This window comes from Salmo trutta, chromosome 33 (assembly GCF_901001165.1).
Source record: "Salmo trutta chromosome 33, fSalTru1.1, whole genome shotgun sequence".
Taxonomy (NCBI): Eukaryota; Metazoa; Chordata; class Actinopteri; order Salmoniformes; family Salmonidae; genus Salmo; species Salmo trutta.
In genome coordinates this window covers 25,330,645-25,342,198 of record NC_042989.1, presented here as the reverse complement: position 1 = coordinate 25,342,198, position 11,554 = coordinate 25,330,645, and the positions used below count along the sequence as shown (strand labels likewise).

General features: G+C 40.9%; 1 protein-coding gene across 1 annotated transcript; it reads left to right on the top strand.

Annotated features, from left to right (window-relative positions):
- Positions 1 to 8,013: 8,013 nt before the first annotated feature.
- Positions 8,014 to 11,109, top strand: LOC115172744 (hepatocyte nuclear factor 3-beta). Its single transcript, XM_029730463.1, has 2 exons — positions 8,014 to 8,782; positions 9,541 to 11,109. Exons 1-2 carry the CDS (start codon positions 8,711 to 8,713, stop codon positions 10,723 to 10,725), a joined length of 1,257 nt encoding a protein of 418 aa, XP_029586323.1. The 5' UTR covers positions 8,014 to 8,710; the 3' UTR covers positions 10,726 to 11,109.
- Positions 11,110 to 11,554: the final 445 nt, after the last annotated feature.

Here is an 11,554-nt window from a genome sequence, read left to right as displayed (position 1 = left end):
CCTATTCAGACAGCAGCCGATAAGATAGCTAACTAATTAGCGGGCCGCAGATGGGCGTTCAGGTTAAGTCGCGACGGAGGGGCCAGTTGGATAACTTCCTCGGGCAGATAACGTCGGTGGTCCAGTTGTGAAGGCCCGATGGGGCTCCGCATCGGCAGTAAAAACGGGTCCGGGTAGGTGGTTGTAGCCCAGGAGTGGCTGAAGGAACTCTTCAGCTGGCTAGCTCCGGAATAATTTATGTTAGCTCCAGGACCAACGTTTGTCAATAGTCACTCAGGTAGCAGCTAGCTCGCTGCAAGATCCAGGTGTAAATGTCCAGAGCCTGCGGTAGAAATCCAGGCATATGGAGAGAGAACAGGTCCGGTATGCTCTGGTCTGAGTCGCGCTGTACAAAAACTGCCGATAGCTTTTCGAGCTAATGGATAGCTGAGGACCGCTAACCGTGGCTAGCTGAACTCCAATGTTAGCCAGTGAAATGGCTAACCTCTGGCTAGCTTCTGTTGTGGATTTCAGATTTGAGGTAAATAATATATACTGCTCAAAAAAATAAAGGGAACACTTAAACAACACAATGTAACTCCAAGTCAATCACACTTCTGTGAAATCAAACTGTCCACTTAGGAAGCAACACTGATTGACAATACATTTCACATGCTGTTGTGCAAATGGAATAGACAACAGGTGGAAATTATAGGCAATTAGCAAGACACCCCCAATAAAGGAGTGGTTCTGCAGGTGGGGACCAAAGACCACTTCTCAGTTCCTATGCTTCCTGGCTGATGTTTTGGTCACTTTTGAATGCTGGCAGTGCTTTCACTCTAGTGGTAGCATGAGACGGAGTCTACAACCCACACAAGTGGCTCAGGTAGTGCAGCTCATCCAGGATGTCACATCAATGCGAGCTGTGGCAAGAAGGTTTGCTGTGTCTGTCAGCGTAGTGTCCAGAGCATGGAGGCACTACCAGGAGACAGGCCAGTACATCAGGAGACGTGGAGGAGGCCGTAGGAGGGCAACAACCCAGCAGCAGGACCGCTACCTCCGCCTTTGTGCAAGGAGGAGCAGGAGGAGCACTGCCAGAGCCCTGCAAAATAACCTCCAGCAGGCCACAAATGTGCATGTGTCTGCTCAAACGGTCAGAAACAGACTCCATGAGGGTGGTATGAGGGCCCGACGTCCACAGGTGGGGGTTGTGCTTACAGCCCAACACCGTGCAGGACGTTTGGCATTTGCCAGAGAACAACAAGATTGGCAAATTCGCCACTGGCGCCCTGTGCTCTTCACAGATGAAAGCAGGTTCACACTGAGCACGTGACAGACGTGACAGAGTCTGGAGACGACGTGGAGAACGTTCTGCTGCCTGCAACATCCTCCAGCATGACCGGTTTGGCGGTGGGTCAGTCATGGTGTGGGGTGGCATTTCTTTGGGGGGCCGCACAGCCCACCATGTGCTAGTCAGAGGTAGCCTGACTGCCATTAGGTACCGAGATGAGATCCTCAGACCCCTTGTGAGACCATATGCTGGTGCGGTTGGCCCTGGGTTCCTCCTAATGCAAGACAATGCTAGACCTCATGTGGCTGGAGTGTGTCAGCAGTTCCTGCAAGAGGAAGGCATTGATGCTATGGACTGGCCCGCCCGTTCCCCAGACCTGAATCCAATTGAGCACATCTGGGACATCATGTCTCGCTCCATCCACCAACGCCACGTTGCACCACAGACTGTCCAGGAGTTGGCGGATGCTTTAGTCCAGGTCTGGGAGGAGATCCCTCAGGAGACCATCCGCCACTTCATCAGGAGCATGCCCAGGCGTTGTAGGGAGGTCATACCGGCACGTGGAGGCCACACACACTACTGAGCCTCATTTTGACTTGTTTTAAGGACATTACATCAAAGTTGGATCAGCCTGTAGTGTGGTTTTCCACTTTCATTTTGAGTGTGACTCCAAATCCAGACCTCCATGGGTTGATAAATTGGATTTCCATTATTTATTTTTGTGTGATTTTGTTGTCAGCACATTCAACTATGTAAAGAAAAAAGTATTTAATAAGATTATTTCTTTCATTCAGATCTAGGATGTGTTGTTTAAGTGTTCCCTTTATTTTTTTGAGCAGTATATATATTTTTTTTTAATTGGTGAGGCGGGTTGCAGGAGAGTGTTTTGAGGTTGAGTTTTTAGAAAAAAATATGTAAAAAGATATGCGAAGAAATTATGTAAATATATATATATATATATACACGGGACAAGACAGGAGGAGAACAAAGAACGTCTCATCTTGGAAGTAAAACGTGATGGAAGGTGTGTTGTGATAGCACAGGTGTCAGACTGTCACTTTCTGTTTGTGACCCTTGAGATAGTTTCCCCAGGGTTATTTTGAGGTTTTCCTTTCACAGTTCCACAATGACATGTTTAGTGTGGAAATTACTAGAGGATTCAACTCAGGTCCTTTAGGGCCACAATGTTTGAAAGTGGCCTTTGAAGCCTGGAGCTGTGCACTTGTGCACCTGTGGGCTAGAGACATAAATTCAAGTGCTGTAGTATCATAATCATATTCAATGTTTCATTCATGAAGGCAGACAAGAAATAATTGTATCCCAAGAGCTGCCTTGTCCTCTTAGTTTCCAGTACCTGGTATGAATAACAAATCGTCCGAGAATAGAATCCAAGATCTCCATAAAATCAAAGCATAATGTGCCCTTATGTTAAGCTGACCATACCAACCAGTTTGTAAGGGGATAATGCACTGCGATGCCAGCGCTAAAGAACTATAGCACAAACCCTTCTGTGAAATGTGAAAAAAGTGTGGGATCCTTTTCTGTCACCTATTGGACAAGTTATTACTGCACTCATGCCATACAAGCAAACATGACAAAGGACAAAGGATATGTAAGTCTCAATTTGTTAAAATGGTCTAAATTCATTGTTATAAGGCCATTATAATGTTATAGTTTTGTTTTTATAATATAAACCAATATGTGACCTTTACATGAGAGGACATGCTTAGGGGATATGCTGTTTAACATTTAATTACAGAATGAATACTTTTTAATGTCCAAAGAATGCAGATTTAGGCTTATGTTATGCTTCTCAATAAATGAAAGTAAACGTGTCCTTAAACATAGCAAGAGATGCACGATCTAATTGCCAAGTTAAGAAGACTGTCTGTTGGCCCCTCGTCAACATGTCACGGGTTACTCTCCTTTAATAATGGCTTTTCCCGATAGTTATGTTCTTACGTGTATGTACAGTCAAATAGATGTTCAACCAACCAACGGCACGTGGCTGGCACCACTCTGTCCTCGCCTTGATACAGTAAATATTTTATCAATGTCCCAAATGCCTGGGCCAATGACTCGCTGCATGACAGGGAGTTAGTAAAAAAATCCAATTAAATTGTATTTGTCACATCCGCCGAATAAAACTGGTGTAGACTTTGCCATGAAATGCTTACTTACGAGCCCTTCTCAACGATGGAGAGTTAAAAAATAATAATATAAATAATAATAGTAACACGAGGAACAAAATAAAATACACAATAATTGAGCTATATACATGGAGTAGAAGTACCGGATCAATGTGTAGAGGTATGAGGTATTTGAAGTAGATATGTACATGAAGGCAGGGTAAAGTGACTAGGCATCAGGATAGATAATAATAAGGTATTTGAGGTAGATATGTACATGAAGGCAGGGTAAAGTGACTAGGCATCAGGATAGATAATAATAAGGTATTTGAAGTAGATATGTACATGAAGGCAGGGTAAAGTGACTAGGCATCCAGATAGATAATAATAAGGTATTTGAGGATGATATGTACATGAAGGCAGGGTAAAGTGACTAGGCCTCAGGATAGATAATAATAAGGTATTTGAGGATGATATGTACATGAAGGCAGGGTAAAGTGACTAGGCATCAGGATAGATAATAATAAGGTATTTGAGGTAGATATGTACATGAAGGCAGGGTAAAGTGACTAGGCAACATGATAGATAATAATAAGGTATTTGATGTAGATATGTACATGAAGGCAGGGTAAAGTGACTAGGCATCAGGATAGATAATAATAAGGTATTTGAGGATGATATGTACATGAAGGCAGGGTAAAGTGACTAGGTATCAGGATAGATAATAATAAGGTATTTGAGGTAGATATGTACATGAAGGCAGGGTAAAGTGACTAGGCATCAGGATAGATAATAACAAGGTATTTGAGGATGATATGTACATGAAGGCAGGGTAAAGTGACTAGGTATCAGGATAGATAATAATAAGGTATTTGAGGTAGATATGTACATGAAGGCAGGGTAAAGTGACTAGGCATCAGGATAGATAATAATAAGGTATTTGAGGATGATATGTACATGAAGGCAGGGTAAAGTGACTAGGCATCAGGATAGATAATAATAAGGTATTTGAGGATGATATGTACATGAAGGCAGGGTAAAGTGACTAGGCATCAGGATAGATAATAATAAGGTATTTGATGTAGATATGTACATGAAGGCAGGGTAAAGTGACTAGGCAACATGATAGATAATAATAAGGTATTTGAGGTAGATATGTACATGAAGGCAGGGTAAAGTGACTAGGCATCAGGATAGATAATAATAAGGTATTTGAAGTAGATATATACATGACGGCAGGGTAAAGTGACTAGGCATCAGGATAGATAATAATAAGGTATTTGAAGTAGATATGTACATGAAGGCAGGGTAAAGTGACTAGGCATCAGGATAGATAATAATAAGGTATTTGAGGATGATATGTACATGAAAGCAGGGTAAAGTGACTAGGCATCAGGATAGATAATAATAAGGTATTTGAAGTAGATATGTACATGAAGGCAGGGTAAAGTGACTAGGCATCAGGATAGATAATAATAAGGTATTTGAGGATGATATGTACATGAAGGCAGGGTAAAGTGACTAGGCATCAGGATAGATAATAATAAGGTATTTGATGTAGATATGTACATGAAGGCAGGGTAAAGTGACTAGGCAACATGATAGATAATAATAAGGTATTTGAAGTAGATATGTACATGAAGGCAGGGTAAAGTGACTAGGCATCAGGATAGATAATAACAAGGTATTTGAGGATGATATGTACATGAAGGCAGGGTAAAGTGACTAGGCATCAGGATAGATAATAATAAGGTATTTGAGGATGATATGTACATGAAGGCAGGGTAAAGTGACTAGGCATCAGGATAGATAATAATAAGGTATTTGAAGTAGATATGTACATGAAAGCAGGGTAAAGTGACTAGGCATCAGGATAGATAATAATAAGGTATTTGAGGATGATATGTACATGAAGGCAGGGTAAAGTGACTAGGCATCAGGATAGATAATAATAAGGTATTTGAAGTAGATATGTACATGAAGGCAGGGTAAAGTGACTAGGCAACATGATAGATAATAATAAGGTATTAGAAGTAGATATGTACATGAAGGCAGGGTAAAGTGACTAGGCAACATGATAGATAATAATAAGGTATTTGAGGTAGATATGTACATGAAGGCAGGGTAAAGTGACTAGGTATCAGGATAGATAATAATAAGGTATTTGAGGTAGATATGTACATGAAGGCAGGGTAAAGTGACTAGGCATCAGGATAGATAATAATAAGGTATTTGAGGTAGATATGTACATGAAGGCAGGGTAAAGTGACTAGGTATCAGGATAGATAATAATAAGGTATTTGAGGATGATATGTACATGAAGGCAGGGTAAAGTGACTAGGCATCAGGATAGATAATAATAAGGTATTTGAGGTAGATATGTACATGAAGGCAGGGTAAAGTGACTAGACACCAGGATAGATAATAATAAGGTATTTGAGGTAGATATGTACATGAAGACAGGGTAAAGTGACTAGGCATCAGGATAGATAATAATAAGGTATTAGAAGTAGATATGTACATGAAGGCAGGGTAAAGTGACTAGGCATCAGGATAGATAATAATAAGGTATTTGAGGTAGATATGTACATGAAGGCAGGGTAAAGTGACTAGGCATCAGGATAGATAATAATAAGGTATTTGATGTAGATATGTACATGAAGGCAGGGTAAAGTGACTAGGCCTCAGGATAGATAATAACAAGGTATTTGAGGTAGATATGTACATGAAGGCAGGGTAAAGTGACTAGGCATCAGGATAGATAATAATAAGGTATTTGAGGTAGATATGTACATGAAGGCAGGGTAAAGTGACTAGGCATCAGGATAGATAATAGGTTCGGTGTGGCTCAGTTGGTAGAGCATGGCACTTGCAACGCCAACGTCATTGACCTCTTTCCAAACTTCTCAGGTCTGTACATAAATAGGGTCAAATGTGACTGGCCAGACTGTCACAAAGTAATGTTGAAGGAAAGCCATTATGGAAAACATTTTATGGGTGACAATTTGCTTTATACATGACCAACTGGACAACGTAATGTAAGATATTTAGCTAATTCCGTAATTAAATGTAAACCAGCATATCCCCTCCACACATCCGCTCATGTAAAGGTCCCAAATTGGTTTTATTCCCGCCGGGGACAAGGTAAGTAAAATGCATGCAGCCACTACTGTAAGTCGCTCTGGATACGAACGTCTGATAAATGACTAAAATGTAAAATAATAATACGCGTAAAATAAAGAACAGAGTAGCAGTAGCAAAGGAGTGTGAATGTGTTTGTGTTGTCTGTTTGCGTATATATATATATATATATATGTATGTATGTATGTATGTATGTATGTATGTATGTATGTATGTATGTATGTATGTATGTATGTATGTATGTATGTATGTATATATGTATATATGTATGTATGTATGTATGTATGTATGTATGTATGTATGTATGTATGTATGTATGTATGTATGTATGTATGTGTGTGTGTGTGTGTGTGTAGTGTCTGAGAATGTGTGTGTGGGTTTTGTGTTGGAGTGTCAATGTGAGTGTGTGTATATAGTCTAGTGAGTGTATATAGTTTATTCATTAAAATAAAGATAGGCTATATAGATAGATGTTAAAGGTTGTTGTTTTATAACCAAATGCGCCGAACTATTATTGTTGGACAAATATAACCAAGAGAGGGCGCTATGAAACTTCAATCTTCTTAAACAAACCCTTAGAAATAGCCTAATTAAAAAACGATTACTTTTCGTTTGATTTGATAATAGAGTAACCTTAAAACATTGTCGTTATTATGTTTTATCAAATCTGCAGGGGGGAAATATGGGCAGGGAGAAAATATGGACAGTTTTAAAATGGATTATTATAATTGGCTGGATAATTTTATTCTAGCCTAAATCATTCTTCCTGAGCCTTCATGCCTTCATTTTTTTAAATGTTGTTTTATTTAAAATGTATTTAACTAGGCAAGACAGTTATGAACAAATTATTATTTTACAATGACGGCCTACGTTGAGGTGATCCGTTAAATCGTCAGTGCTCAAACACATTGAATAAACTTTACTTTGTTTAAATGTATCTAGCTAACAGCAGCGCGTTTGTCCTCAGCAATCAATAGTCCACACCTTGACCCTCACGCGCGCAAACGGACTACACTTCATCTGGACTACTTTAGTCCACACATTTTATAGCAATAGAAGCAACCAAGTGAATAATACCTTATAAAATTAAAATAAATAACAAACTGGCAATATGGGGGTTCCCGAGTGGCGCAGTGGTCTAAGGCACTGCATCTTAGTGGTAGAGGCGTCACTACAGACACCCTGGTTAGAATTCAGGCTGTATCACAACCGGCGTGATTGTGAGTCCCATAGCTCGGCGCACAATTGGCCCAGCGTCGTCCGGCTTTGGCCTAGTTAAATAAAGGTTAAATAACAATATATATATATTTCTTTGCTATACATATTAGGCCCATGTGGGATTATTGCTTGTGCAATAGGGGTTTAAAATATGAATATTATTCTTCAGGGGCCAATAATATGAGTTCTTACTGTAAAACTGGTTGAATACCCTGAATTGTTAGCTTAGGCTACAAATTATATCAACTAATTGATAAACTTAAACTAAATAATTGCTCTATCGCCTCACCAAAGCTATATTTAATTCGGTTAATTTGTTATAACACTTCAATAAGACGGAGTAGACTAGTGAACAAGTACATGTCCTCGTCAAATACTCACCAGGCCTCAGGCCTTGGTGGGAAAAACAATTAAGATGCTTTTAAATGACTTTTTCAGCAATGTCTGAAAAATAACATCACAGAATCGTGCACGCTGCTTTTTCAACGTGCACGATGAAAAAGCAGCGTTAAAGTAGCACTTAACCCCCCCCCTTTCTGACATTAAATAAGATTCGTTTATAGTGGATCTTTTCATAAGGCTGTTCATTTTAGTTCGCGCAGGTGTACAATAGGGGGGCACGTCGAGGAGTCTCAACACTAGGTGTGAGGAGATTATTCAAATAGGGCAAGCGAAGAAGTAGGCTAGGGATTGGAGGCTCGACTAGCGCACAGAGCTATATCATAGCGTTTACAGCCAGCTTTGAATGTCATTTCAACTCCAGTCATCACCAGACGCTTTTCAGCGCCCGTGGGCACGGCTGGCTGAAAGACAGACCACACATGCGCCAGTACTTGACAGAGCATAGGCTACCAACGACCCGAATACCCCGTGGTCCCAAATCACCGTCTGTTAGAGCGCGTTTTGCCATTTCTTCTGCGGAGAAACAGTTTGAAAACTATTCGGAACTTCCATGATGCTTGGAGCAGTTAAAATGGAAGGACACGAACACACAGACTGGAGCACCTACTACGGAGAGCCCGAGGTGGGTACCTTAAATATATTTTTTCGTCTAAAGCCGATCCCATTTTATACAATTCAATATTAGCCCAGAGATAATATTAACTTTGTGATCAAATATTGACTTGAGGCGCCTCCAAATCCTGCCCCATCTCTACGCACGGCACTATCCTAACAAAGATGTTCTTGACATGTAGGGGAAACGTTTTACTCAAATTGTAATTGCATATGTCTCCATTTTATCTTTTTCAAAATCATACACAGTTTTTTATTATTTTCTTTACCCATGGAGCAAATATTTGTGTTGCAGGTTCTTTAGCCTAATATCGTCCACATATATATATATATAGCCTATGCTTATTACACACTAGAACAAGTTGATCGAGTTTCTATTTTATGATGTTTAGCTGAGGTAAGACATGTTGACAACTCTTCGTTTTACTTGCTTGGTGTAGGCTAGACATTACAATTGGTCACATCATTGAGTGAAATTATATTATTGTCAAGAAATGTTCTTTACCAAATTTAGACTTGGATTTCAACAGAGCACGAAACTGCAGTGGTTGCTTTCACACCAATTTATTATCACACCGTTTTAATAGTAGGCCTAATGATGATCGTATTGTTGTTGATTGTTATTATTATTGCTGATATTAGGCTACTGTTATGTTAGTATCATAGCTATATTAAGTATACTACACATCTATAGGCTGTAGTGTCAAACTTCCTAAAATCTCAATACATAACAGGCTAACAATCTTTGTTTTCCATCTTGCTTTCTAGTGTTACTCCTCGGTTGGCAACATGAACACAGGCCTGGGCATGAACTCAATGAACACCTACATGAGCATGTCGGGCATGAGCACTACGGCCAACATGGCAGCCAACTCCATGAACATGTCATACGTGAACACAGCCATGAGCCCCTCAATGACCGGCATGTCACCGGGCACCGGAGCCATGAACAGCATGGGCGCGGGCATGACAGCCATGAGCGCCGCGCTCAGCCCCAGCATGAGCCCCATGACCGCGCAGCCTCAGTCCATGAACTCCCTAACCTCCTCCTACGCCAACATGAACGCCATGAGCCCCATGTATGGACAGTCCAGCATCAACAGATCTAGGGACCCCAAGACATACCGGAGGAGCTACACTCACGCCAAGCCCCCGTACTCTTACATTTCCCTCATCACTATGGCTATCCAACAGTCCCCCAGCAAGATGCTGACGCTGGCTGAGATCTATCAGTGGATCATGGACCTTTTCCCGTTCTACCGACAGAACCAGCAACGCTGGCAGAACTCAATTCGCCACTCTCTATCCTTCAATGATTGTTTCCTCAAAGTGCCTCGTTCCCCAGATAAGCCCGGAAAGGGCTCGTTTTGGACCCTCCACCCGGATTCGGGAAACATGTTCGAGAACGGCTGCTATCTGAGGAGGCAGAAGCGGTTTAAGTGTGCCGGCCAAAAGAAGATGTGCAAGGAGTCGGGTCGGAAGACATCAGAAGGCGGCTCCAACAGCAGCTCGGAGAGTTGCAACGGCAACGAGTCTCCCCATTCCAACCTGTCCCCCAACGACCACAAAAGGTCTCTGTCAGACATGAAGTCGACCCAGGCTCTGAGTCCGGAGCACGCCACCTCACCGGTGTCCCATTCCCAGGCACATGGGCACCTCATGTCCCAGCATCACTCGGTCCTCGCACACGAAGCACACCTGAAACCCGAGCATCACTACTCGTTCAACCACCCCTTCTCTATCAACAACCTCATGTCCTCGGAGCAACAGCATCACAAAATGGATCTAAAGACTTACGAGCAGGTGATGCACTATTCCGGCTACGGTTCCCCCATGGCCGGGGCGCTATCCATGGGTTCAATGGGCAAAACGGGCTTAGATTCCTCGTCAATACCCGCTGATGCATCTTACTATCATGGTGTCTACTCCAGGCCTATTATGAACTCCTCATAAACTCTGACCCCAAACCTCAAACAGACCTTTTTCAGCAATTTGTACATTTGTAAAATTATAGTTTGTGCATATTATGTAGGCCTATTCCATATATTTTTGACGTTTCCCACTGATGTAGTTGTCAAGTTGGTTTAGTAATTATTTTGTAAAGGGATGTTAATAATAATGTGTCAAAATCTGTTTAAAAGTCTGCTTTGAGAATGGACCAAAAGACGATTAGCCTACTGTAAAATGCATCTGAATAGCGGGAATTTTAAATGATTTTAATGCATTGTGGGAGATTGAAGTTCTTCAATCAATTGTGTAATTCTTATTTATGGCTTGTAAATGTGTATTCTTGTAGTTGACAACAAGAACAGAATCTATATTAAAGTGTTATTTGGATTTTTTTTTTAACACAATGGTGGATTTTTTTTAATGTATAGCCTACGCAGCAATGCAATTATGATAATAATAAAATATGAAAGATGATTATTATTAGTAGTAGTGGTTGTAGTAGTTGTGTGCATAGGCCTATACCATTAGCAGCATCAACAGCGGCAGCACCAGATAAACCCATGCCTGATATATTTGACTTAGAATGACAATATTCGTTTTTATTGAAAATATCAGCATCTCTTAACTATTAAAAAAGGGGTCTATTATGTCGAAGAAAAACACTTGAAAGAGGAATTACTTTAAACATTACACCACGAAAAAAGCGTATTTTTATCTTGTCACCCGTGTTCATAACGTATCGAGATGCGTCCTATCCAGTTGTGTATTGAAGATGGAGGAAAAAAAGGTTTTGATCCTATCAATGACTACAGTAAGTGGCAACATATTTTGA